Below are 24778 nucleotides of genomic sequence, written 5' to 3'. Positions count from 1 at the left end.
CTTCAGGTGTCCGGTGGAGTTGGGGTCAGGTCAGTTGCTGCTCCTCAGTTTTCCCATTGTGGGCTCTTCTTAGTCTGACTCTCTCACGCAGACAAATCTGCTTTTCTTTTGTTGGGGGGGGGACCTAAATACTCAATTTAGGGGCGTTAAAGGGAAAGAAGGGTAGTACCCAATGAGCTACTTACCCCTGGGGACACTACACCACCTAGATGACCACTTCCTGTGGGGAGTGGGCATCACCCTGTCCCAGAGTTCCTAATTTAATTACAGCCAAGATGGTGAAATCATAATTTTAGTTTTGACTTCAAGTAGCTCACCCTAATGGCGTGACTAGCCTGAAGGTGCAGCAAGCCTCCATGCACAGCCTGTCCTGGTGCCAACTGGGCTTCAGGGCAGCGGATGGCATCCTCCAGGTCTATGGGAAGCCAGGCTTGCATATCAAAGGTGGTGTGCTCTTTGTAGCTCCCTGCCTTGATAGATTAATTACTAGCCTTCCTGCTGGAAAAAGTGTAAACACCTCCTTCCAGAGCAGAGCTCCCACCTCCTAGGGGGTCAGAAACTAGTCTGTGGTGAATGACTGGACAGAGACAGTCAGCTGGCACACTAGATGACTAGTAGGGTTCAGGGGGTACCTTTAAAGTACCCTCTGTGTCCAGGTATTAATAAATCAATCACGGAAAACAGTGTGGGTTTATTAATACGCAGTGTTTGATACCAAACACCATATGTTTCAGTAAAACCCTTATATAGCTGAGTAACTTGTTTTGACCAATACCCAGTACATACCTTAAGAGGGCTTTCCTGTTCACTTGCAATAGCTAGTAATATAACTTAACATCACATGAGCCTATCTGCTCAGGCAGGTACGTCCTCATAACAGATAATGCACCCTGCCTTGGGGCTCAAAGGTCTGCTGTAAGGGTAACCTACTTATATTAAATGCATTGACTTTGGCATGGCACACATGCCAAATCCTGTTTTTAATTCATGGCTTGCACAATGTCATGCAGCCTGAAAAGCGACCCTCTGCAGTACCTAGGCTCTAGGTACAAGGGGTACTATTTAATAGGGACGAACAGGTGGTATAAGGTCCTCTGCCAATTGTCTTACATTTAGACATCACCTTGTTTTAAGAAAATAGCACTGGCATTACGGTCTGGTTAGCAGGCCACAGAGCACTGTCAGAGTTAAAAACCAACATCAAGTAGCTAAAAAGGGGTCAGAAAGTGTGAGAAGAGGTGGGGGGGGGGTAGGAGGAACTGCAACAGAAACCCAGTTTCCTATAGTATATCAGTTGCATTGCCCTCAGTTTCTGCTTAACTTCCCCAAAAGATCTCCGCAGTTGTTGCACGTTTAGTATGTAGTCGGGATAAATACTGACTAGGGGCCCCCTCCAGGCTGAGATCCTGCCGGAACAGGGAGTGGCAGAGGGTTGCATCCCTGTTGGCGTAGGTAGTTGAGGAAACAATCATGGCCCTAGGTACCACCCCGGATTGCAGCCGTGGCGCCAGCACCTGGTGTGCTCGTTCGATTATAAAACAAGCCGATGTGTCTGCCTGGCCCAGGACATGAACCAAGCAGCCAGACAGGACTCAGGCTGTGCTCCCTTTGACCTCTCATGGACTACAAACCATAGGTGGTTTCTCTTCAATTTACCCCCTGCGTCCTCAGGCCTCACATCCAGCTGGCTCAACATCTCTTTCAGTTGGGCCACTCCGATTTATTGTGTGTGTATCATGTCCTCTGTGGTTGAAACACAAGTTTATTTTTTTCTCTAACCACGTCTGCTATTTTCTGGAGATTGTAGCATAGGAGTCCCACCTCAGCCCTAACACCACCTATTTTCGTCTCCAGTGATTTCCAAATGTCGCAGAAGGCCTGTTAAATTTGTGCCGTGGAGGTCTGTCTTGGGAGGTCCCCGGGTGGTCCCATTGAGTCTCAATTGCCAGGACAGTAGGTGAATCTTTGCAAATGTATCTATTTTAGTCTGCTGTTGACCCCACAGGCTGCATTATCCCCATGGTGGCAACCGAAGCACCAGGGGAACCTTGGCCCTTGAGAAACAGTGTCAGCAGAGGGTGTGAATACAGGGTCAAGTTGGGCCCTTCAACAGTTAGACGTGGTACAGTACCTTTACGATCCCCAGGAGGGAAGAGGCTTCGAAGCACCATTGGTGCAATCAAATCGAGTGTCTTAGGATATACAGGCCCGGGTATTCACATCCCCGGGGTTTTGCAGTCTGGTGGGAGAGTGCTCAGCCCTTGCTGTCCCCAGGAGCCCACAGCTCTCTCTCTGCCCGCAGGAGTCCTTCAATGGCCTGCTTGGTCCATCCCCAGGCTCAGAAAGCAGCAATCGGGAGCACCATCAGTTCTCTCCGGCTCAGAGAGACGCAGTCAGTGTAGGCCGTTCTTCCACACCTGCCGCAAAGTCCTCTCCAGGCCATGGCCGCGGCATCAGATCAGAAGTTATAAGATTCAACTTTGAAGTCAGTGCTCAGCGGAGCTTCTGTAAAGCATGCCCACAACTTCTATGCTCAGCCACATCTCCCCCTCTAGTCTGCTTTTAAAGTGATGAAGTATACAGATACATTCACTCAGAGGCTGCTCTCTCACTCTGTTACTAACTTCTAAAGTAGAGCTTATACCTCCTCAAATAGTAAGGGAATTTTGTAAACTGAATCCATTTGAAGCAATAACAGTATCTCATAGGAGAGAGAACCCACAGGAATTAATATTTTTTTCACTCAAGTTTCTGAATATCCTCTCAGACATTCCATGACCAGGAAAGTATGGTTGAGGGGAAGAAACACCTTAGTGCCTTCTAAAGAGCCAACTGGACCTTTCCCCACAGCCTCCTGTCCTCACGATCTGGAGATGGTCCACTTTTAATCTTGGGATTTTATGGAGTTTTCCTTGATGTGGCTACAATTCCAGAGTCTGGATATGGCCCTTCATAGGGGGTCCAAAAGGAAACCTGAGATTTTCTACCAATTTGTGGAATAAAAGTTTAATTTTCTGGGCATTAAAAGTCTGTAGGCCTTGCTGATTGACACTTGCTAGCATCACCAGATATTTGCTTCTCTTTTGTAAAGGGGCTTTCCAGCTACAGTACAAAAACTGGAATCTTCCTGCTCTTCTTCCATTTCGGCATTTTTGTGGCCATATCACTGTGCGTATGCAGAGTGGACCAACTTTGAATGTTTTTGTTATACTTTAGGACAAACAGAAATAAAAGATGACTGTGCAAGCATGGCTGCTACTCTTTGAATGTGTTTTGCTGTTAAGTGTAACAAAAACCATACAAAGATGCCCCCCCAAGCTGGTCAACTCTGAAAGGTTTGTAATACACTGTAGGAGAGTAGGGTCTGCAATCCTATGATCACCCAGATTTTTGCTTTTTGCTGCACTGGTTTACGACTTTCCCTGGCTGTGGGCCTGCTAATCAGACCCACAGCCTAGCTGTTCTCTCTATCCAAATTGTACTTAGGTACTGAATTGGCACTGGGCCCTCTCCAAGTCCCTGTACCCAGGGCTGAGGTGCACCCAGAAGTCTCCCAGGGGCTGAAGCATGTATTATGCCACCCCTGGATTGACTAACTAAAACTGACACAACTGGCTGCACGACAGCTGGGGCAAGGTGGTGTACTCACCCTTTGCTTTAGATATAGTATACCTATATCTAACCCTAAAAATGGACACACAGATCTCCTATCAGTCACTCCTATAGCAGGCCTTAACAATCCTGAAGGCAGAGTGCTTGGAATCGTGCGAGATGGTGCTCTAGCATGAGCTGAGCCTGTCTGCGGCTTTCGGGATCCATCCCGTAGCCGTTTCCATGATATCGCATACCATATACTCTTAAGTGCATTATAATCCTCGCGGTTATGTGCCAACTCTGGTATCGCTTTATCAAAACATGTCGAGTAAGGTGTCATACGAATTGGAATACTAACCCCTCGCCAATTCTGGCGACGGGGTTAGCATTCCACCCTTCTAGAGGGACACGACATGCCTGTAACCTATAACCCGGTTAAAAGTCAGACAGAGCCTTAGCATCCACAAAATGGATGCTGCCACCGAGACACAAGTCTGCCCTCCTGCTGCTGGGAGTCCTCCCAGAGCAGGAGATAAGGACAAAGGGTTTCCTGCCAGGGGCGGTGCCAGCACCGTCCCAGACAGGGTTTTGTGTATTGTAGGTAGGCAGGGCTTTAGAGGAAGGTGACTGCAAGTGGCACCCCGGTGCTCACTGTGCATAGGCCGGCTTGAACCAGTTCCAGGGTCACTCCAGACCCTGTGCTGGGGAAAAGCCCGCCAAGGAAGTGGGTGTAACCACCCCCCTCCTAGTCCCACCCATAGGGCAGGACTTAGTCGCGTGCCAGCCCCTTTTTACAGGATAAAGGTAGAGACTGGCCCCCTTCCAAATCAGATCATCTTTGAATCCTGAAACTACTTTCCACGAAAGGAACTCAAGACTTCTTCCTAAGATTTCTCCCTTGTGACTAAGGAGTAGTCACCCTGCATCCGCAGGCACCATCTAAGAACACTGCGGTCTGCTGTAAGTCCTTCCTCCGGAATCCGACTGCCCAGTTCGACGAGAACCGGCTTCCCTGGCACCTCTGACCTCTACCCACCTCTACAGCCCAGCTGAGAACCGTGGGTGCGACGAGACCTCAAGGGACCGGCCATCTGCAAGACTGCACGACTTCTTTCCAGCAAGCCCGCCGAGTAATCTACGGGCGAGTGCTTTGGGGTCCGAGAAGCCCCGACTCTGAGCAGCTCCAGCTCCGAAGTGCAGCCCCCCAGCATCTCCACGATCTGCGTGGGGCCCTTCTGCTTTCCGCTGCTCACCGCTTTGTTTGGCTACTAGCCCGTTGGCTTGTGGCCTTCCTGACGACGCCCGACGACATTTCTGCTGCTGGTCTGGTTGCTCCAGACTGGCCCTTGCTCCCTTCCAGAAGAGGAGCACCCTGGACCCTCCTGGTCCACTCAAGACGCCATTTTGAGTCCACCGCGTGGGCTTGAATTAGCCAAGGCTTGTTGCCCAATCCTGGGTAACTTCGACGCCAACGACTTCATCCTTCGTGGGACAGCTCGCACCTCCATCCTGGTCGCCGACAACGCCTCCTGGTCCGAGAGACTGCAGAGCCCAGCAGTGCCCACTCACCTGACTGCGGTGACTTCGCCCGGTGCCATCCTGGTGCCCACTTAATCACTGGCTAGTGATTCAAGAACTTGGTCCCCTCTGCTTTCAGGTTTTCTTCTTCCTTGATCCAGGCTTGGATCCATCGAACTTTCCTTCACTGGTCGCCTGCCAGCAACTTCTTCCTTCCAGGCTCCTGGTCCGGCAACGAGATCCCCGACGTCTTTTCAGACCTATGCAGCTGCAGCCCCTGGGCTAGGTAACTTCGGCACTCCGGTGTCCCAGCATAGCCTCACTATCCAAGGGTCAGGATCCACTGTCGTTTTCTCCCTACCAGGTCGGGTTCGCCCGTGAACACTAACTTTGTGAATTCTAGCTTCCATAGACTTTGTCCCGCATCCCGCGTGAGAGTGCACACTCTGCACCCGAGTCCCCTGGGCCTCCTAGTAGTAATCTAACGATTCCCTAGTCCAGTCCTAGCGATTCCAAAGCCTATTAGAACTGTTACTTACCTGCTAGTAATTCGCATTCCACTTTTAGCATATATGGTTTTTCGTGCCCCTCGGGCATTTGTGTAACGTGCTAACTTAAAAGTATTTTCGTAAGAGTTTTGTTGTGTGCTTAGCTCCCTGTCTCATAAAGAGCCAGGGTAGTCTTGTTATAAATAAATACACTGTTTATTTTCATAACAACTTGTGTGGTGTCCTTTCACTGGGTGTTCAAGGGGTAATGTGATGGTAAAACAGCTGGCTTAACACGCCCTCTAGAGTCTTAGCCTTAGACTGCTCGTATCCATGCTACTAGGATAGCTGGTCTATAAGGTTGACTTACAACCAATCATCAATAAGGGTTGTTTGGACTGATATATAGTGATCACTAGAATAGTGAGCACTGCACATCAGGCCAACTTCTCACATTGGTGAGCAGCGGTTGGGATTTGAGCTTGCTGTTGTTTTACCACACATATCCTAAGAATATATCTTGTGAAAGATCACATAAGTACTAAAGGTACATATAACTTAGCTTAGAATACTCTGAGTTCTACTGAACCAGCTGTTGTAGCTCCTAGGGCCTAGCACACCCTAAACTACAACTCTAGCAAGGGATCAGTAGGCAAACATATAGTGTAGGTAAGTGCAACACTTACACCTCACTAGAAAAGCATGTCGACTCAGGGGGACTCTACTGAGACTCCCCTGGTCAGTGTTGACCCTCCACAGGTCACTTCAAGATATGCAGCTCTCAGTTTTCAGGAGATGAGAAATCTGTGTCTCCAGGAAACTGAAGCAGGGGTCTAACCCCACCATTCCCTTTCTGATAGGTCTCTTAGAGACATATGATGCCAGAAAGCTCTCTCAGTTACATGAGAGCATGCCAGCCTTAGAGGGAACCTCTGGGGATCCAGATCTCCACAACACTGATTCAGCAGTTGAGGAGGAGGATCAGGAGGTACTCTCTGGGGATGAGGTAGACAAGGGTCTTGAGGTAGTCAGAAGGCTAACTAGGACCAACTTAGACTTACTTGGGCTAGGAACTGGGGGCCCCCCAGTACTAACCCGAAGTGGGCCTAACCTTGGAGTTAGGAGAGATAGATCTCTTTCTAGGGACTCCAATAGGTCTCTGCACTCTAATGCCTCTTCTCAGGGGAGAAGGAATCCTCCACCGAGGAGATTTACTTCCCCTCAGAGAAAGGAGCTTGAGGCTAGGATGAGACAAGCTGAACTGAGGATTGAAAGGGAAGAAATTGCCCTGGCCAAAGAGAAGCTTGCCCTGGCAAGAGAGCAGCAGGTGAGTGGGCTAGCTCCCACTGGTGGCAGCAATCTCCCAAGAGATAGAGAGAAGGGTTTAGATACTAAACACCTGACTAAAATAGTGCCCCCCTTTAAGCAAGGGGATGACATCCAGAAATGGATGGCTGCTCTGGAGAGGGCCTGCACTGTGCAGAACATTCCCCAGAGTCAGTGGGCAGCTATACTGTGGCTCTCCTTTGATGGTAAAGGTAGAGATAAGCTCCTCACTACAAGAGTGGAGGATGCTAACAATTACCAGGTCCTGAAGAATACACTGGTTGATGGGTTTGGTTTAACCACTGAGCAGTACAGGTTGCTGTTCAGAGACACCCAGAAAACTCAGTCTCAGGACTGGTCTGATTTTGTGGATTGTGCCACTAAGGCTTTGGAGGGCTGGTTGCTGGGTAGCAAGGTTACAGATTACACAGGATTGTATAATCTAATGATGAGAGAACAAATTTTAAACAATTGTCAGAACCAGTTGCTGCACCAGCACCTTGTTGATTCAGATCTGACCTCTCCCCAAGAATTGGGAAAGAAGGCAGACAAATGGGTCAGGACAAGGATCAAGCAGAACCAGAACCAGAACCAGGGTGGTCAGAAGAAAGCAGACCAGAAGGGTAATGTTAAGAATGAGCAAAATGACCAGAAGTCTTCACCAGGTCCCCAACAAACCAAAGAGGGTGGGGGTCAGGCTTCCCAGAAGAAGAAGACTCAAGAAGGCCAGTCAAAAAGGTGGTGCCAGTACTGCAAAAGTAAATCTCACTGGTTTAGTGAGTGCACCAAAAGAGGAGGAGGACAAACTCCTGCCACTACAGCTCCTAAAGCAACTGCACCCCCTAGTACAGTCAGTAGTGGTAGTGTCACTCCCAAGGCATTAGTTGGGTTAACCTTGGGTACTGAGGGGTCTGACAACTTAGTTGGCACACTCACTCAGGCTGTCCTTGTCTGTACAGGGGATATGGATATGTCCCCTGAAATAAGTCCCAATACTTTGGGCAAATACAGGCAGACACCTTTAATTAATGGCAAGATGGCTCAGGCCTATAGGGACACTTGTGCCAGTGTCACCATGGTGACACCTAACTTTGTGGACCCTGGACAGATCATGCCAGGTACTGATTTCCTGGTGACCAATGCCAGCAATGTCACTACTAGTCATAGTGTGGCAATTGTGGCTTTCTCCTGGGGTGGAGTGAAGGGACAAAAGAAAGTTGTAGTCAGTTCAGACCTCCCAGTTGATTGTTTGTTGGGCAATGATTTGGAGTCATCACAATGGTCAGAAGTGGAGCAGAGGACTCACATGGAGATGTTAGGCTTGCCAGCACATGTGCTTGCTGTGACTAGGTCACAGGCCAGAAAATGCCCCCCTGAACAGGTGCTGGATCCTGAAATGATGGACCAGACACCTTCCAAGAAGAAGAGCAGTAAGGGTAAGGCTTTGCCTTCCCCCTTGCCCCAGGTTGAGGATCAAGTCTCTGAGGAGGCTGATCTAGAAGAGCTGAGGGAAACTGAGCCTAAAGAGCTTGAACTTGATCAAGTTGAGTTTCTGGGCTCAGGGGGACCCTCCAGAGCAGACCTGGGGAAGGAACAGTTGAGCTGCCCTTCCCTTGAACCCCTCAGACAGCAGGCTGCTGCTGAGGCTGCAGGGAATGCCACAGGTGCCCACAGGGTATACTGGGAAGATGGACTCCTGTACTCTGAGTCAAGAGACCCCAAGCCTGGTGCAACCAGGAGGCTGGTCATCCCCTTGTCTCTGAGAGGTTTCCTTCTCACCTTGGCCCATGAGATTCCCCTTGCAGGTCATTTAGGTCAGACAAAGACTTGGGACAGGCTTGTCTCACACTTTCACTGGCCCCATATGAATGAGAATACCAAGGAGTTTTGTCGCTCATGTGTCACTTGCCAAGCCAGTGGTAAGTCAGGTGGCACAACAAAGGCCCCCCTCATACCACTACCTGTGGTGGGGGTTCCCTTTGAAAGAGTGGGGATTGACATTGTTGGTCCAATGGAACCCCAGACAGCATCAGGACACAAGTTTATACTGGTGGTGGTGGACCATGCCACCAGGTATCCTGAGGCTATTCCCCTTAGGACCACTACAGCCCCTGTAGTGGCAAGAGCCCTAGTTGGAGTGTTCTCCAGAGTGGGTTTCCCTAAGGAGGTCGTTTCTGACAGAGGTACAAACTTCATGTCAGGATATCTGACTGCCATGTGGAAAGAGTGTGGTGTGAACTACAAGTTCACCACACCCTATCATCCACAATGCAATGGGCTTGTTGAGAGATTCAACAGGACCCTGAAAGGGATGATTCATGGACTACCTGAACCTCTTAGGAGAAGATGGGATGTCCTGATCCCCTGCCTCTTGTTTGCTTACAGAGAGGTCCCACAGAAGGGGGTTGGCTACAGCCCTTTTGAGCTTCTGTATGGGCATCCTGTAAGAGGACCCCTGTGTTTGGTGAAGGAAGGATGGGAGAGACCTCTCAAAAAGCCTGCAACCAACATAGTGGACTATGTACTTGGTCTCCGCTCCAGGATGGCTGAGTATATGGAAAAGGCATCTAAAAACCTTGAGGCCAGCCAGGAACTTCAAAAAGCTTGGCATGACCAAAAGGCTGTACTGACTGTGTACCAGCCAGGACAGAAGGTGTGGGTGCTGGAGCCAGTGGCCCCAGCAGCTCTGAAAGACAAATGGTCTGGGCCCCACACCATCATTGAGCAAAAGGGAGAGGTTACCTACTTGGTGGACCTTGGAACTCCCAGGAGCCCTCTCAGAGTGCTCCATGTTAACAGGCTCAAGGCATATGTTGACAGGAAGGACATGAGCTTGCTCATGGCCACAGATGAGGGACAGGAGGAAGAGAGTGACCCTCTCCCAGACCTGCTCACTCAGAATCCTGATGATGGGTCAGTTGATGGTGTTGTCTTTTGTGGCAGCCTCACTGAACATCAGCAACAGGATTGCAGGCAAGTTCTGCAATCCTTTCGACATATGTTCTCTCTGACACCCAGCCAAACTGATTGGTGTACCCATGATGTTGACACTGGAGACAGTCTGCCTGTCAAGAGTAAAATCTACAGACAGCCTGATCATGTTAGAGACTGCATCAAAACTGAAGTGCAAAAGATGTTGGAACTGGGAGTCATTGAGCCCTCAGATAGCCCTTGGGCTAGCCCAGTAGTTCTAGTGCCAAAGCCTCACACCCAGGGTGGTAAGAGAGAGATGAGGTTTTGCGTAGACTACAGAGGCCTCAATGCAGTCACTAAGACTGATGCCCACCCAATACCAAGAGCAGATGAGCTTATAGATAGATTGGCTTCTGCCAACTTCTTAAGCACATTTGATTTGACAGCTGGGTATTGGCAAATCAGGTTAGCTGAGGAAGCCAAACCCAAGACAGCATTTTCTACCCCTGGAGGGCATTATCAATTTGTGGTAATGCCCTTTGGACTGAAAAATGCACCTGCCACCTTCCAAAGGTTGGTGAATCAAGTCCTCACTGGGCTGGATGACTTCTGTGCAGCATATCTGGACGATATTGCTGTCTTTAGCTCCACCTGGGAGGATCACCTGGTCCACCTGAGGAAAGTGTTAGAGGCCCTGCAAAAGGCAGGCCTCACTATCAAGGCCACAAAGTGCCAGATAGGGCAGTCACAGGTTGTATACCTGGGCCACCTTGTAGGTGGAGGCCAGGTTCAGCCACTGGAGAGTAAGATACAGGCCATCAAGGACTGGACTCCTCCAATCACCCAGACTCAGGTTCGAGCTTTCTTGGGCCTGACTGGGTACTATAGGAAGTTTGTCAGAAATTATGGGTCCATAGTGACCCCCCTTAATGACCTGACAAGCAAGAAGATGCCAAAGAAAGTTCAGTGGACAGCCAGCTGTCAGAAAGCATTCAATGACCTAAAGCAGGCCATGTGCACAGCACCTATCCTCAAGAGTCCAGATTACTCCAAGCCATTCATTGTCCAAACAGATGCTTCTGAGTTGGGTGTGGGAGCTGTTCTGTCTCAACTGAATTTTGATGGTAATGATCAGCCTATTGCTTTCATTAGTAGAAGGTTGACACCCAGAGAGAAAAATTGGTCAGCTATTGAGAGGGAGGCCTTTGCTGTGGTCTGGGCCCTGAAGAAGCTGAGGGCCTACTTGTTTGGCACTCACTTCACCATTCAGACAGACCATAAGCCCCTCTTGTGGCTAAATCAGATGAAGGGTGAAAACCCCAAACTACTTAGGTGGTCCATTTCCCTACAGGGGATGGATTTTACAGTGGAGCATAGACCTGGGACTGATCACAGCAATGCTGATGGGCTCTCCAGGTATTTCCACTTAGAGCAAGAAGACTCACCTGGTCAAGGTTAGCTTATTGTCCCAAAGTTTGGGGGGGGGGGGTCATGTAGGAGAGTAGGGTCTGCAATCCTATGATCACCCAGATTTTTGCTTTTTGCTGCACTGGTTTACGACTTTCCCTGGCTGTGGGCCTGCTAATCAGACCCACAGCCTAGCTGTTCTCTCTATCCAAATTGTACTTAGGTACTGAATTGGCACTGGGCCCTCTCCAAGTCCCTGTACCCAGGGCTGAGGTGCACCCAGAAGTCTCCCAGGGGCTGAAGCATGTATTATGCCACCCCTGGATTGACTAACTAAAACTGACACAACTGGCTGCACGACAGCTGGGGCAAGGTGGTGTACTCACCCTTTGCTTTAGATATAGTATACCTATATCTAACCCTAAAAATGGACACACAGATCTCCTATCAGTCACTCCTATAGCAGGCCTTAACAATCCTGAAGGCAGTGTGCTTGGAATCGTGCGAGATGGTGCTCTAGCATGAGCTGAGCCTGTCTGCGGCTTTCGGGATCCATCCCTTAGCCGTTTCCATGATATCGCATACCATATACTCTTAAGTGCATTATAATCCTCGCGGTTATGTGCCAACTCTGGTATCGCTTTATCAAAACATGTCGAGTAAGGTGTCATACGAATTGGAATACTAACCCCTCGCCAATTCTGGCGACGGGGTTAGCATTCCACCCTTCTAGAGGGACACGACATGCCTGTAACCTATAACCCGGTTAAAAGTCAGACAGAGCCTTAGCATCCACAAAATGGATGCTGCCACCGAGACACAAGTCTGCCCTCCTGCTGCTGGGAGTCCTCCCAGAGCAGGAGATAAGGACAAAGGGTTTCCTGCCAGGGGCGGTGCCAGCACCGTCCCAGACAGGGTTTTGTGTATTGTAGGTAGGCAGGGCTTTAGAGGAAGGTGACTGCAAGTGGCACCCCGGTGCTCACTGTGCATAGGCCGGCTTGAACCAGTTCCAGGGTCACTCCAGACCCTGTGCTGGGGAAAAGCCCGCCAAGGAAGTGGGTGTAACCACCCCCCTCCTAGTCCCACCCATAGGGCAGGACTTAGTCGCGTGCCAGCCCCTTTTTACAGGATAAAGGTAGAGACTGGCCCCCTTCCAAATCAGATCATCTTTGAATCCTGAAACTACTTTCCACGAAAGGAACTCAAGACTTCTTCCTAAGATTTCTCCCTTGTGACTAAGGAGTAGTCACCCTGCATCCGCAGGCACCATCTAAGAACACTGCGGTCTGCTGTAAGTCCTTCCTCCGGAATCCGACTGCCCAGTTCGACGAGAACCGGCTTCCCTGGCACCTCTGACCTCTACCCACCTCTACAGCCCAGCTGAGAACCGTGGGTGCGACGAGACCTCAAGGGACCGGCCATCTGCAAGACTGCACGACTTCTTTCCAGCAAGCCCGCCGAGTAATCTACGGGCGAGTGCTTTGGGGTCCGAGAAGCCCCGACTCTGAGCAGCTCCAGCTCCGAAGTGCAGCCCCCCAGCATCTCCACGATCTGCGTGGGGCCCTTCTGCTTTCCGCTGCTCACCGCGTTGTTTGGCTACTAGCCCGTTGGCTTGTGGCCTTCCTGACGACGCCCGACGACATTTCTGCTGCTGGTCTGGTTGCTCCAGACTGGCCCTTGCTCCCTTCCAGAAGAGGAGCACCCTGGACCCTCCTGGTCCACTCAAGACGCCATTTTGAGTCCACCGCGTGGGCTTGAATTAGCCAAGGCTTGTTGCCCAATCCTGGGTAACTTCGACGCCAACGACTTCATCCTTCGTGGGACAGCTCGCACCTCCATCCTGGTCGCCGACAACGCCTCCTGGTCCGAGAGACTGCAGAGCCCAGCAGTGCCCACTCACCTGACTGCGGTGACTTCGCCCGGTGCCATCCTGGTGCCCACTTAATCACTGGCTAGTGATTCAAGAACTTGGTCCCCTCTGCTTTCAGGTTTTCTTCTTCCTTGATCCAGGCTTGGATCCATCGAACTTTCCTTCACTGGTCGCCTGCCAGCAACTTCTTCCTTCCAGGCTCCTGGTCCGGCAACGAGATCCCCGACGTCTTTTCAGACCTATGCAGCTGCAGCCCCTGGGCTAGGTAACTTCGGCACTCCGGTGTCCCAGCATAGCCTCACTATCCAAGGGTCAGGATCCACTGTCGTTTTCTCCCTACCAGGTCGGGTTCGCCCGTGAACACTAACTTTGTGAATTCTAGCTTCCATAGACTTTGTCCCGCATCCCGCGTGAGAGTGCACACTCTGCACCCGAGTCCCCTGGGCCTCCTAGTAGTAATCTAACGATTCCCTAGTCCAGTCCTAGCGATTCCAAAGCCTATTAGAACTGTTACTTACCTGCTAGTAATTCGCATTCCACTTTTAGCGTATATGGTTTTTCGTGCCCCTCGGGCATTTGTGTAACGTGCTAACTTAAAAGTATTTTCGTAAGAGTTTTGTTGTGTGCTTAGCTCCCTGTCTCATAAAGAGCCAGGGTAGTCTTGTTATAAATAAATACACTGTTTATTTTCATAACAACTTGTGTGGTGTCCTTTCACTGGGTGTTCAAGGGGTAATGTGATGGTAAAACAGCTGGCTTAACACGCCCTCTAGAGTCTTAGCCTTAGACTGCTCGTATCCATGCTACTAGGATAGCTGGTCTATAAGGTTGACTTACAACCAATCATCAATAAGGGTTGTTTGGACTGATATATAGTGATCACTAGAATAGTGAGCACTGCACATCAGGCCAACTTCTCACATACACTTTACGACAAGACGATGTGCAACCTTCCGAATATGTTTTTTGCCATAAACTGTGCCTAAGCAAACAAATATTGGCAAGGCCAATAGCTCTACAGGCACTTCTTAAAAGCAAGGCCCATTGGTTTCATATATTTATTTTAACTTAAAAAAAGTTTCTGGATCCGAAAGTAACAGAAAAAGTGCTGGTCTGAATGTTACAAATACCCAAGATGGCCAATTAGATATTAAACAATATACACTAAAAAGTGCAACAAGTATGTTGGCCTTGAAAACAGAAAACACTGGTGGAGCTTTCATTTTCAGATGAGGAATTTTTAATCTGTAATGAAATTGATATGTGCCATTATCCGTAAGGAAAATCCTGTTGGATTAGCACATCTCTACATTGATTGGTATATGGTGATTTTCCCCCAAAGTGGCGGCTTCATAGAAAGGATAAACAACAAATATGCAACTTCAAATTTCCATTTCAGAGCCCTTGAATTACATGCTGCAGTTTCTTGGCAGGAGCGACCAGCATGTTACCCATTAATATTTGCACAGGATCCAGTAGTAAAGAAAGCTGGGATCATGAAATGTAATGAAACTTAGCAAATTGAGCTCAGACACCTTGCATTTTCCTGGCCCTGGGTGCGTTTGCATATTTTGTGTCAATATACAAAACTGAAAGCAGCTTAGATTTTAAAATTACAGCAAAGTAAACCAACTGACCTGATGCTAAAATCTCTCCGTCTCTACTGAATTTCAATGCATAGACTGTGTCTGTGTGCCCCTTTAGCTCTGAAATCATCAGGCCATGTCCAATGTCCCACAGAAGCACTCTCCCATCAGACGCACCGCTGGCCAGAAATTTACCATTTGGTGAAAATGCCAAAGAGTGAACTGGTCCCTGAAAAAGAGAAAGTAATCAACTGAGCAGTCACAGCTAACAATGTCAGGAAAACAGAGTTTACAGTTTACATCCTGATATTATTACCTCAGGGACGCTTTCGGATAGTCTGGAATGAATTGAATGTGGGGACTGCGGCTTTTAATGCACATCCGCTGCACTGTTAACCTGACATTTCTTTGGTGGAATCAGAAGACCATCTGAAACAGCCACCCTTACATCATGGCCTCCCTGTATCAACATGCCATCTGACTTCCCCATATCTATACGGCAGCCCCTGCAAAGTGCACCCTGGCCAGTTCCTTCCCCACTCTTCTCCCATTCACAGTTTTCCATACAGATCCATACTTTTCTCAATCCTGAAAAAGAGTGGTAGATGGCGATGAAGAGGCAGGTAAATAGTGTAAGAAATGTAAGAACCCCACCAGAACTATAAGGACTGTCACCCAAGCCCTTGTCATCAGCTGGTTGGACTACGGCAACACAACGCGGGAACCACGGCCAAACTCCAGAAGAGACTCCAACGCATACAAAACTCCTCCGCACGCCTCATCCTCGACATCCCCCGCCACAGCCACATCACTGCCCACCTGAAGAATCTGCACTGGCTTCCCATCAACAAGAGGATCACCTTCAAGCTCCTCACCCACGCTCACAAAGCACTCCACGGCACCGGACCAGCATACCCCAACAAACGACTCATCTTCTACACCCCTAACCGCCAGCTTTGCTCCGCTGACCTCGCCCTCGCCCTCGTTCCACGCATCCATCGAACAACCAGCGGCGGCAGATCCTTCTCCCACCTCGCCCCCAAGACATGGAACACCCTCCCCATCCACCTACGACAGACCCAGGACCTGCTGACCTTCAGGAGACTCCTCAAGACTTGGCTGTTTAATCAGTAGCTGCTCCCCTAGCGCCTTGAGACCCTCACAGGTGAGTAGAACACACTTTACAAATGTCTGATTGATGGATTGAAGTATAGAAAAAGAGGTAAGGTAGAGAGTGGTGCGTAAGCGATAACTTCAGAGAAGTAGAGGTAGGCAGAGGAAGGAGGAGATAGAGGAACAAGCAAGCAACAGATGGAAAAAAAGACAGGCAGGGAGAGTCTTCTGACTGACTATTCCAATCATTGTACAAGGGGGGGAGGGGCTGGAAGCTGGGGAACCTGGGCAATTCCCCATTTTGCCTATGGTTTAAAAATGACTCAGAGGGAGGCCAGAGCAGGAGAAACAATGTTGGTTCACCCCTTGAGAAGTGTGAACTTGCCAAAACTTGAGGGAAGATTATGGCAATTGTCAGTGAACAGGTTGCAGACCAGAGGTACTGAAAGGAGCCTTGTAGAGCATGGTCGCCATCACCCTTGACCAGACTGCAATGGACAACAGGCATTGAACTTCAAAAGTCAGATGAAGAAAGGCCAAGGGGTATTGTATTGCAACATTTATAGAGCAGGAATTTCTTCCTGCAAGTGTACAGAAATGCAAGCGAGATTTGGCATTCCTTGGTGTCATTTTCTAGCGCAGAGGTCAGCCGGTCGGAGGGCTGCTTCTCAAAAAGATTTGCTGCCGCTCTTGTGGATTTTCTACTTCTGTAGTAGGGGATCTCTGTGTATAGTCATAATCTAGTGAATAGTCCCGCCCATGTGCGTGGACCCCGGAGCAATCAAAAATAATCTCTTACAGTGTCAAAAAATGCAGAAATGCATAGACACTTAAGAGAGAATTTAAAGACATATAATGCAGCCTAAAAGGCTACACTGTCCAGTACTTCAACTAGAAATTCCACCATAAAATCCACAAAACAGCAAAAGCCTGTACAGATTTCCATTGCTTTAACAGCAAACTCCCTCAGGAATGATAGAGAGAAGAACCTGGACAGACAAGCCCCATAGGCTGCCATTATGTGGCTCAGTACAGGATACTGTGCCTTTAAGAGAATCTTCCAGAACCTTCTCCCAGTATCCCAGAATGCATAGCAGGTCCAACTTACTTTCAGTTCTTTTTTCCGGCTCCTGCAAGCAGGACCCTGGAGCATTGAGCTCTCCCTTTTCAAGGGTTTTGTTGGTGTTTTTTCACTAAATTCGATTTTGTGTACTTTTAAAGTACTCTGGTGACTTTCTTCTTGGTTTGCTGCACCCTTTTGTTGTCCATAACGCCTGCATTATTTGACAAATGCCCGGAGTGCTCCAGGAAGAATGCCAAGTCAGATCCCCATGAGGTGTTTTTCCTCTGCCTTCCCTCTTCCCGCATCCCAGAGGAGTGTGAGATCTGTAAAGGCTTCTCTGGCAGGACCCTGAAGGACAGAAGGAAGATCAGACTTCAGGGCCTTGAAGAGAGAAGACTGAAGGCTCAAGGTGGGTCTGGAGGTGCTTCTGCTGCCCATGCTGAGGCCTCTGGGGGCTCCCCAGGGGCAGGAAGTCCAGCAAACGTCCATTGTCTCCGTCTGGGTCGGTTGCACTGACCACGACCTCGAGAGGAAGGTCCACGGCCAGTTCCCAGTCTCCCCAGGGCTCTGGGTCGAGAAAACATCGCCCGTCGACGTCGAGGGACTTACACAGGCCGCCGTCGAACCCAGTGTCGATTTCGTCGTCGTCGCCGAGTGGACGGCGTCGAAGGACCCGGCGTCGGCGCTCGCCGTCGAGGCGACACCGCCGTTCGCCGTCAAGGGCGAGGACATCGTCGTCGAGGGGATCCTAGTCGTCGAGGCTGCCGTCGAAGCGGACAAGGTCGCCGTCGAGGCGGAAGAGGTCTCCGGCGCAAAAGAAGTCGACGTCGAGGCGATCGAAGAGGTCGCCGTCGAGGCGATCGAAGAGGTCGCCGTCGAGGCGGTCGAGGTCGCCGTCGAGGCGGTCGAGGTCGCCGTCGAGGCGTAAGCGCTCGCCGTCGAGGTATAGAGGATCGTCCATCTGGTCAGGATCGACGTCGAGGCATAGAAGCCGGTTGACGCCGAGGCGTGTGAAACGGTCGACGCCGAAGGGCCGCTCGACGTCGAGGGGACCACGTTCGACGTCTGGACACCGGTCTTCGACGTCAGGGGGTCGTAAGGACAGGCCGAGGACTGTGGGGGGCTCCCCTCAGTCAGGAAAGGATGGTGGGTCGCCGGGAACGGTGTACTCAGAGGTGTATACCCCAAAGAAGACTATTACACCTCCTCCTCCTCCTCCTTTGCCTAGAGGTCCTCCTCCGAGGGCTCCAACCCCTCCTCCATTGCCTCCTCTACCTGCTCTTCCGTCAGGACCACAGGCCCCTGTGCCTGGTGCTCCTCCTCCGGTTCCACCGAGATCGGTGTCAATGCCCAGACTTCCGACACCTCCGAAGAAGACTCCTAAGTCGAAGGTTCCTCGTAAGCCCAAGACGTCCGTCCCGGGGAAGCCGGCGGAGCGTCCCAGACCCAGGAGATCGAGGTCGCGCTCAGGGAAGAGAGACCGATCTAGGAGTAGACACGGATCCTCCTCTAGATCCAGACATCGCCATAGGAGGCATAGGTCCAGGTCCCGTTCGACCTCTAGGACCCGTTCATATTCACCTACATTGTCGGATTCACCGGAGACGAGGGTGTCTCCGATAGATGACATTGGCACGTTCCAGGAGGTTGGGGATCAAGGTGACGGCCCCTACGCCGACGACTTCTGTGATCTTCGAGACTTTGCACAAGAAGCACCTGTCTCGCCCCCTACTGCCTTTGGTGCCAGGACTGGTTGAGCCTGCTGAACAGCTCTTCCTTACGCCGGCGGTGGTGAAAGCCGCTCCCTCCAGGCTTGTCAAGAAGTACAGGGCGCCAGAGTCGGACCCGGCCTTCTTACGGATGGACCCAGTGCCTGATTCGGTGATTGTGACGGCGGCTAGGAAACTACATGCTACCCCCCCCGTCCTCCACTGTGCCTCCGGATAAGGAGAGCCGCTGGATTGACTCAGCTGGAAGGAAAGCGTGTGGGACGTCTTCCACGACGATGAAGGCCTCCAGCGACTCGGCGTTGCTGGGGCGGTACGACCGTGCGCTGTGGGATTCCATGGAACAGTTTGCGGACCTTGTCCCGCGGGACAGGAAAGAGGACTTCATGGAGATCGTCCAGGAAGGGATGCTGGTTTCGAACCAAGCCATCAGCGCCGCGGCGGATATCTCCCTGTTGGCCGCACATGGATACTGCCACGGTATCAATCAGAGACGCCATGCTTGGCTCCGGCTGACGTCGCTCAAGCCTGAAGCGCAACAGAGTGGCTAATCTGCCGTTTTCCGGCAACACCCTCTTCGGGAAACATGCAGATGACGAAATGGCCAGGATGAAGGCCGAGGCTGAAACCCTGACGGCCGTGGGCTTGGAGAAGCCCAAAGACAAGAAACCCTACCGCCAGTTCCAACGACGGTTCGGGTCGCAGGGTAGAGGAAGGGGACAGTCTTCTGGGCCACAGCAGCAGCAACAACAGCAGCAATACAGAAGACCCTTCCAGAAACGTCAGAGGGGTAGAGGTGGACAGCAGTCCTCTACCGCGAACAAGGGCCCGGCTGGGTCTCGACCCTGAGCGGTTACTTCCCCTTCGTCCGTTACCCGCTCCGGTGGGGGGAAGCGTTCAATTTTTTCTGGCAGAGTGGAGAAAAATTACTCCGGACAAGTGGGTGCTGAATATTGTTTGCAATGGATACAGTCTTCGGTTCATCAACCCTCCTCCATCGATTCCGCCGGTCAGCTCGCAGTATCAACTGCGCGAGCTCCAGGCGGAGGCAGACATCCTTTTAAGGAAAAGGGCGATAGAAGATGTACCTCTGTCTCAAAGAGGAAGAGGTCTGTACTCCCGGTTCTTTCTGGTCCGCAAGAAGGACAAGAACGAGTTCAGGCCCATTCTGGACTTGCGACAGGCAAACAAATGGATTTGCAGAGAAAAGTTTTGCATGCTGTCGCTGCATCAGATTTATCCTCAGCTGCAGCGGGGAGACTGGCTTTGCGCCATAGACCTACAGGATGCGTACTTCCATGTGCCCATTGCACACAAACACAGAAAGTTCCTGCGATTTCAAGTCGGCAACAATCACTATCAGTACACGGTACTTCCGTTCAGGCTGAAGTCTGCGCCCCGGACGTTCTCGAAGTGCATGGCAGTGGTAGCGGCACACCTGAGGAAGAACAAGGTGTTTGTCTACCCATACCTGGACGATTGGTTGATCAAGGCCTCCTCCTTCTCGGAAGCTCAAGCACACTTCCAGAAGACGTGCGTGCTCTTGAACAAGCTGGGGTTGCACATCAACATGTCCAAGTCTGTCCCGACTCCGGTCCAGTGCCTCCAGTACTTGGGAGCCTCCATCGATACGCTGTCGGCAAGCGTGTCTCCTTCGGAAGGCTCAGGCTCTCATGTCTACTCCATCCACTACAGTGAGGACGGTGTCTTCTCTGCTGGGATCGATGGCCTCTTGCATCTTCCTGACACCGCATGCGCGGCTGCACATGAGACTGCTGCAGGAGTGCTTGGAGGATCAGTGGGACCAGAGGAGAGGCTCTTGGGACGACAAGATACGACTGTCTCTACATGCTCTTCAGTCTCTGAAGTGGTGGTGTTCAGCGAAGAATCTCCTCAGAGGGGTTCCCTTCCACAAGGACATTCCCACTCAGACTATCGTGACGGATGCTTCTCTCCTGGGATGGGGAGCGCACTCCGGAGACCTGCAGATTCAAGGGACGTGGTCCCCGTCGGAGTCCACGTACCACATCAATTTCCTGGAACTCAGGGCTGTTCACTTGGCGCTGAAGGCTTTTCAACCGTCCTTCCGGACCAACTCTCTGCTTGTACAGACGGACAATACGACCACGATGTATTACCTCAACAAGCAGGGGGGCTCGAGATCACGCACTCTGTCTCTGGAGGCGCAGGCGATCTGGCATTGGCTTCTGACTCGAAGACTCGATTACGGCCACTCATCTGCCAGGTGTGCAGAATGTTCAGGCAGACGAGCTGAGCAGACTGATTCAGGAAAACCACGAATGGGTCATAAACGACGAAGTACTAGGAGAAGTCTTCGCAAGGTGGGGAACTCCAGACGTAGATCTGTTCGCCACCGCCGAAAACAGCAAATGCCGAGACTTCGCCTCCAGGTACTACCAGCCGGGGAATCTGGGGAATGCGTTATGGATCAACTGGTCGAACAGCTTTCTGTACGCTTTTCCACCCTTTCCCCTGATTCCAGCGGTTCTCATCAAGCTCTCCCAATCCAGGGCGAAGATGATTCTGATTGCCCTGGAATGGCCCAGACAGTGGTGGTTCACGGACCTGCTTCACCGGTCTCTCCTTCCTCACATGAAGCTGCCGTGCAGGCCGGACCTTCTCACGAAGTTCGGGGGGCGGATGGTGCACCCCAACCTCTCGTCTTTGAGTTTGGCGGCATGGCTCCTGAAATAGTGCAATATGGCCATTTGGATCTCCCAAAGGATTGTATGGACATACTGAAGGAGGCTAAGCGACCTTCCACTAGGACTTCTTATGCTTACAAGTGGAAGAGGTTTTGCATCTGGTGCTCGTCTAATACCTATGACCCTACGACATGCAAGGAAGATGTCATCCTTCCATATCTGCTACATCTGGCGCAGTCTGGCCTTAATGTCCATTCCATTAAGGTTCATCTGGCTGCTTTGACTGCCTACAGGAAATGCCCTTCACAGACTTCCTTCTTCCAGATCCCTGTGATCAAGGATTTTCTAGAAGGCTTGAAGAAAGTATTCCCTCCGGTCAGGCTTCCTTCGCCTTCATGGGACTTGAATGTGGTGCTGTCCAGGTTGATGAAGGAGCCTTTTGAACCTATTCATAAGGCTTCGTTGCAGCACCTGTCCTGGAAGGCGGCGTTCCTCGTGGCCATTACATCGGCCCGCAGGGTGAGTGAAATTCAGGCGTTGTGTTGCCAAGAACCTTATACTGTATTTCATGCTGCTAAAGTTGTTATGCGTACTCGCCCGAAGTTTCTTCCCAAGGTTGTTTCTGATTTTCATATCAACCAGACTATAACTTTACCTACGTTCTTTCTGAATCCTTCATCTCCAGCGGAAAGGTCTTTGCATTCCCTGGATGTTAGGAGGGTGCTGAAATTTTATCTGGATAAAACCAGTGATATTCGTAGGTCAGACCAATTGTTCATCAATTATGGATCAGTCAGGACGGGTCTTGCGACCTCTAAGCAGTCCATCTCTAGGTGGATTGTGTCCTGCATACAGCTGTGTTACCAAAAAGCTAATAAGACCTTAGGAGGTAAGCCTAAGGCTCATTCCACCAGGGGCAAGGCTGCCACGACAGCATTGCTCCGTAATGTTCCGATTGCAGAAATCTGCAAGGCGGCCACTTGGAAGTCGGTTCATACCTTTGCTAAGCATTACTGCCTGGACACTGATGCTAGGGCAGATGCTCAGGTTGGACAGGCTTCACTGCGAAATCTGTTCGCAAAATAGTGGTGCTGATTCTCTTTTCTCCACCGCCGCTTTGGTGTGGGGATGGGCTTGCCATTCTATTCACTAGATTATGACTATACACAGAGATCCCCTACTACAGAAGGAGTAGTTTCTGTCCTGTAACTCCAGTTCTGTAGTAGGGGTATCTCTGTTATAGTCATAAGCGCCCTCCCTCCTCCCCGGTGGAGAGAGACATATTCCTTTAAGGAATGCTACAGGTCTGGCGTGTTACGCCTTCAAAAAGAACTGAAAGTAAGTTGGACCTGCTATGCATTCTGGGATACTGGGAGAAGGTTCTGGAAGATTCTCTTAAAGGCACAGTATCCTGTTCTGAGCCACATAATGGCAGCCTATGGGGCTTGTCTGTCCAGGTTCTTCTCTCTATCAATCCTGAGGGAGTTTGCTGTTAAAGCAATGGAAATCTGTACAGGCTTTTGCTGTTTTGTGGATTTTATGGTGGAATTTCTAGTTGAAGTACTGGACAGTGTAGCCTTTTAGGCTGCATTATCTGTCTTTAAATTCTCTCTTAAGTGTCTATGCATTTCTGCATTTTTTGACACTGTAAGAGATTATTTTTGATTGCTCCGAGGTCCACGCACATGGGCGGGACCATTCACTAGATTATGACTATAACAGAGATACCCCTACTACAGAACTGGAGTTACAGGACAGAAACTACTCCTTTTGCGACAGCAAAATCAACTTGAATGGCTGCACACTTTTGCGCACTGCATGGTGCTGTTTGACTGATTTTTCAGCGCGGCTCGCACTATATTGCAGAGACATGCACATTTTTACCAGTTAGTGGAAAGCTGTGGAATCTTTAGGAGTTTTTATGCAACTCCGTGGAACGCTGGGGAGTGAAACTCTGGGAGTACCGCCACCCCTAGTTTTTAGGAATGTAATAGAATGTAGTTGAGGCTTTTTGATACAGCAAACCTGCCAAATGCTGCCTTTGGAGCCCACCATACAGTCACTTTAAAAACTGCAATAACAGCACCAAGCAACCGATAAACTGTTGTTGGCCTAAGTCTATGAGAGGGGCAACAGAGGGCGCCCCTCTCGCAACAGGACAGATAAAACATGTGGTTAAGATGACCAGGATAGCTAATCTAGGGAGGGTGTCCAGAGAGCCTCTCGGAAGTCAAACATAAAATAGGGAATCTGAGGTACCAGACGGCAGGCCTGGTTTAGTGGTCAAGGAGTGCAGCTCCTCGAAGAGAAAGGCATTTCTAGACATTAGAGACAAGTGCCCGAAGGTAACGTTTGGAATGTGAGCCCCAGGAGTGCATTATTTAGAGGGTATATTACCTCAAACTAATTAGCAGATTTTATGGAACACATCACCCCTCTTCCCATCGCAGCTCTGGTAACCAAGTCCTAAAAGACCTCACTTCAGCACTGTGCGATGTAAGTTGCGCCAAGAAGTGCCCAGAGTAGAAAAAGCCTTATGAGGATTACAAGATGATGTGGAATAACACATACATAGTATACCCTGGGCCTTTACACCTACATAGCACACCTTGGACCAAGCAGTCCAGGAAGGATAGAGTTTACGATGGAAAGTGACAGGAGTAAATGAGACACTTTGTACCAGACATGTTCCAGAAAGCAGAAGCAATAAGCTAGATCGTCCAACAAGTGGCAAGTAAAACTGCTCTATATAAAAGGACTTGCAAGATAATCAATCTGCTGATGGTGTCACCAAGGACTACCTGATGAGTTCTTTCATGAAATTAAGGTTGAAGAGACTATACGCACCAATCTGAACCCTGTCGATAAGGTCAAAGTCCACATTGGATAACTGACTGCTTGATGGAGCAGAAACAGCTTTGGCAGCAAATGGCAGTCTTGGAAGAGAAAATATTGATTACAAAAGTAGGAACTAAAAAAGCATTCTAAAAGAAAAATATCTGCATTAAGGAGGCCCATTCAAGGAATGTGAAGACATAAAATGCTTCATAACATGCTGATGCGCACGTCTGACACTGCCAGGGAGCCCTGTCTGCACGAATTGCGCCCACTGTGTAATTTGAATGGTGCCTAAGGAGGACAACCCCCTGAACTTCATTCTAAGAGTGCATTACAAACACAGAAAGAGAAGATCATGGCTCAGGCTAAGTGGAGTGGGGGACTCAAAATTTAAATAACTAGATTTAGCCATTCCAAAATCTCTACTTATTGACTTGCTCAGAAAGCACAGTATCCCTTTTCAGTGGGACACCCCTTCTGTTTACTCTTCCTATGGGTAGTGAAGGAGTACGCTGCATGATCACTAGTGGATGGGAAGGAAATCTTGTGGCTGACCCAGGAACTTGAAGACGGACGACGAGGAAACTAAAGAGCAGCGAGGGGGTGAGATAATACCCATGTGAAAAGGTTAATTAGAAACGAAGAGTACGTATGTATCATTCTCATCTA

The 24778-nt window shown here is 50.1% G+C and overlaps 1 protein-coding gene across 1 annotated transcript in view; it reads right to left on the bottom strand.

Annotated features, from left to right (window-relative positions):
* The window catches only part of TAF5 (TATA-box binding protein associated factor 5), a 275231-nt gene that overhangs the window by 34103 nt on the left and 216350 nt on the right, over positions 1 to 24778 (bottom strand). The window contains exon 10 of the mRNA XM_078643693.1: positions 14754 to 14931. Coding sequence (XP_078499819.1) covers positions 14754 to 14931 — 178 coding nt within the window. The remainder of the gene's footprint in view (positions 1 to 14753; positions 14932 to 24778) is intronic.

This window comes from Lissotriton helveticus, chromosome 5_1, assembly GCF_964261635.1.
Source record: "Lissotriton helveticus chromosome 5_1, aLisHel1.1, whole genome shotgun sequence".
Lineage (NCBI taxonomy): Eukaryota > Metazoa > Chordata > Amphibia > Caudata > Salamandridae > Lissotriton > Lissotriton helveticus.
The sequence above is the reverse complement of the archived record's forward strand: the minus strand, read 5'-3'. Positions and strand labels throughout refer to the sequence as shown.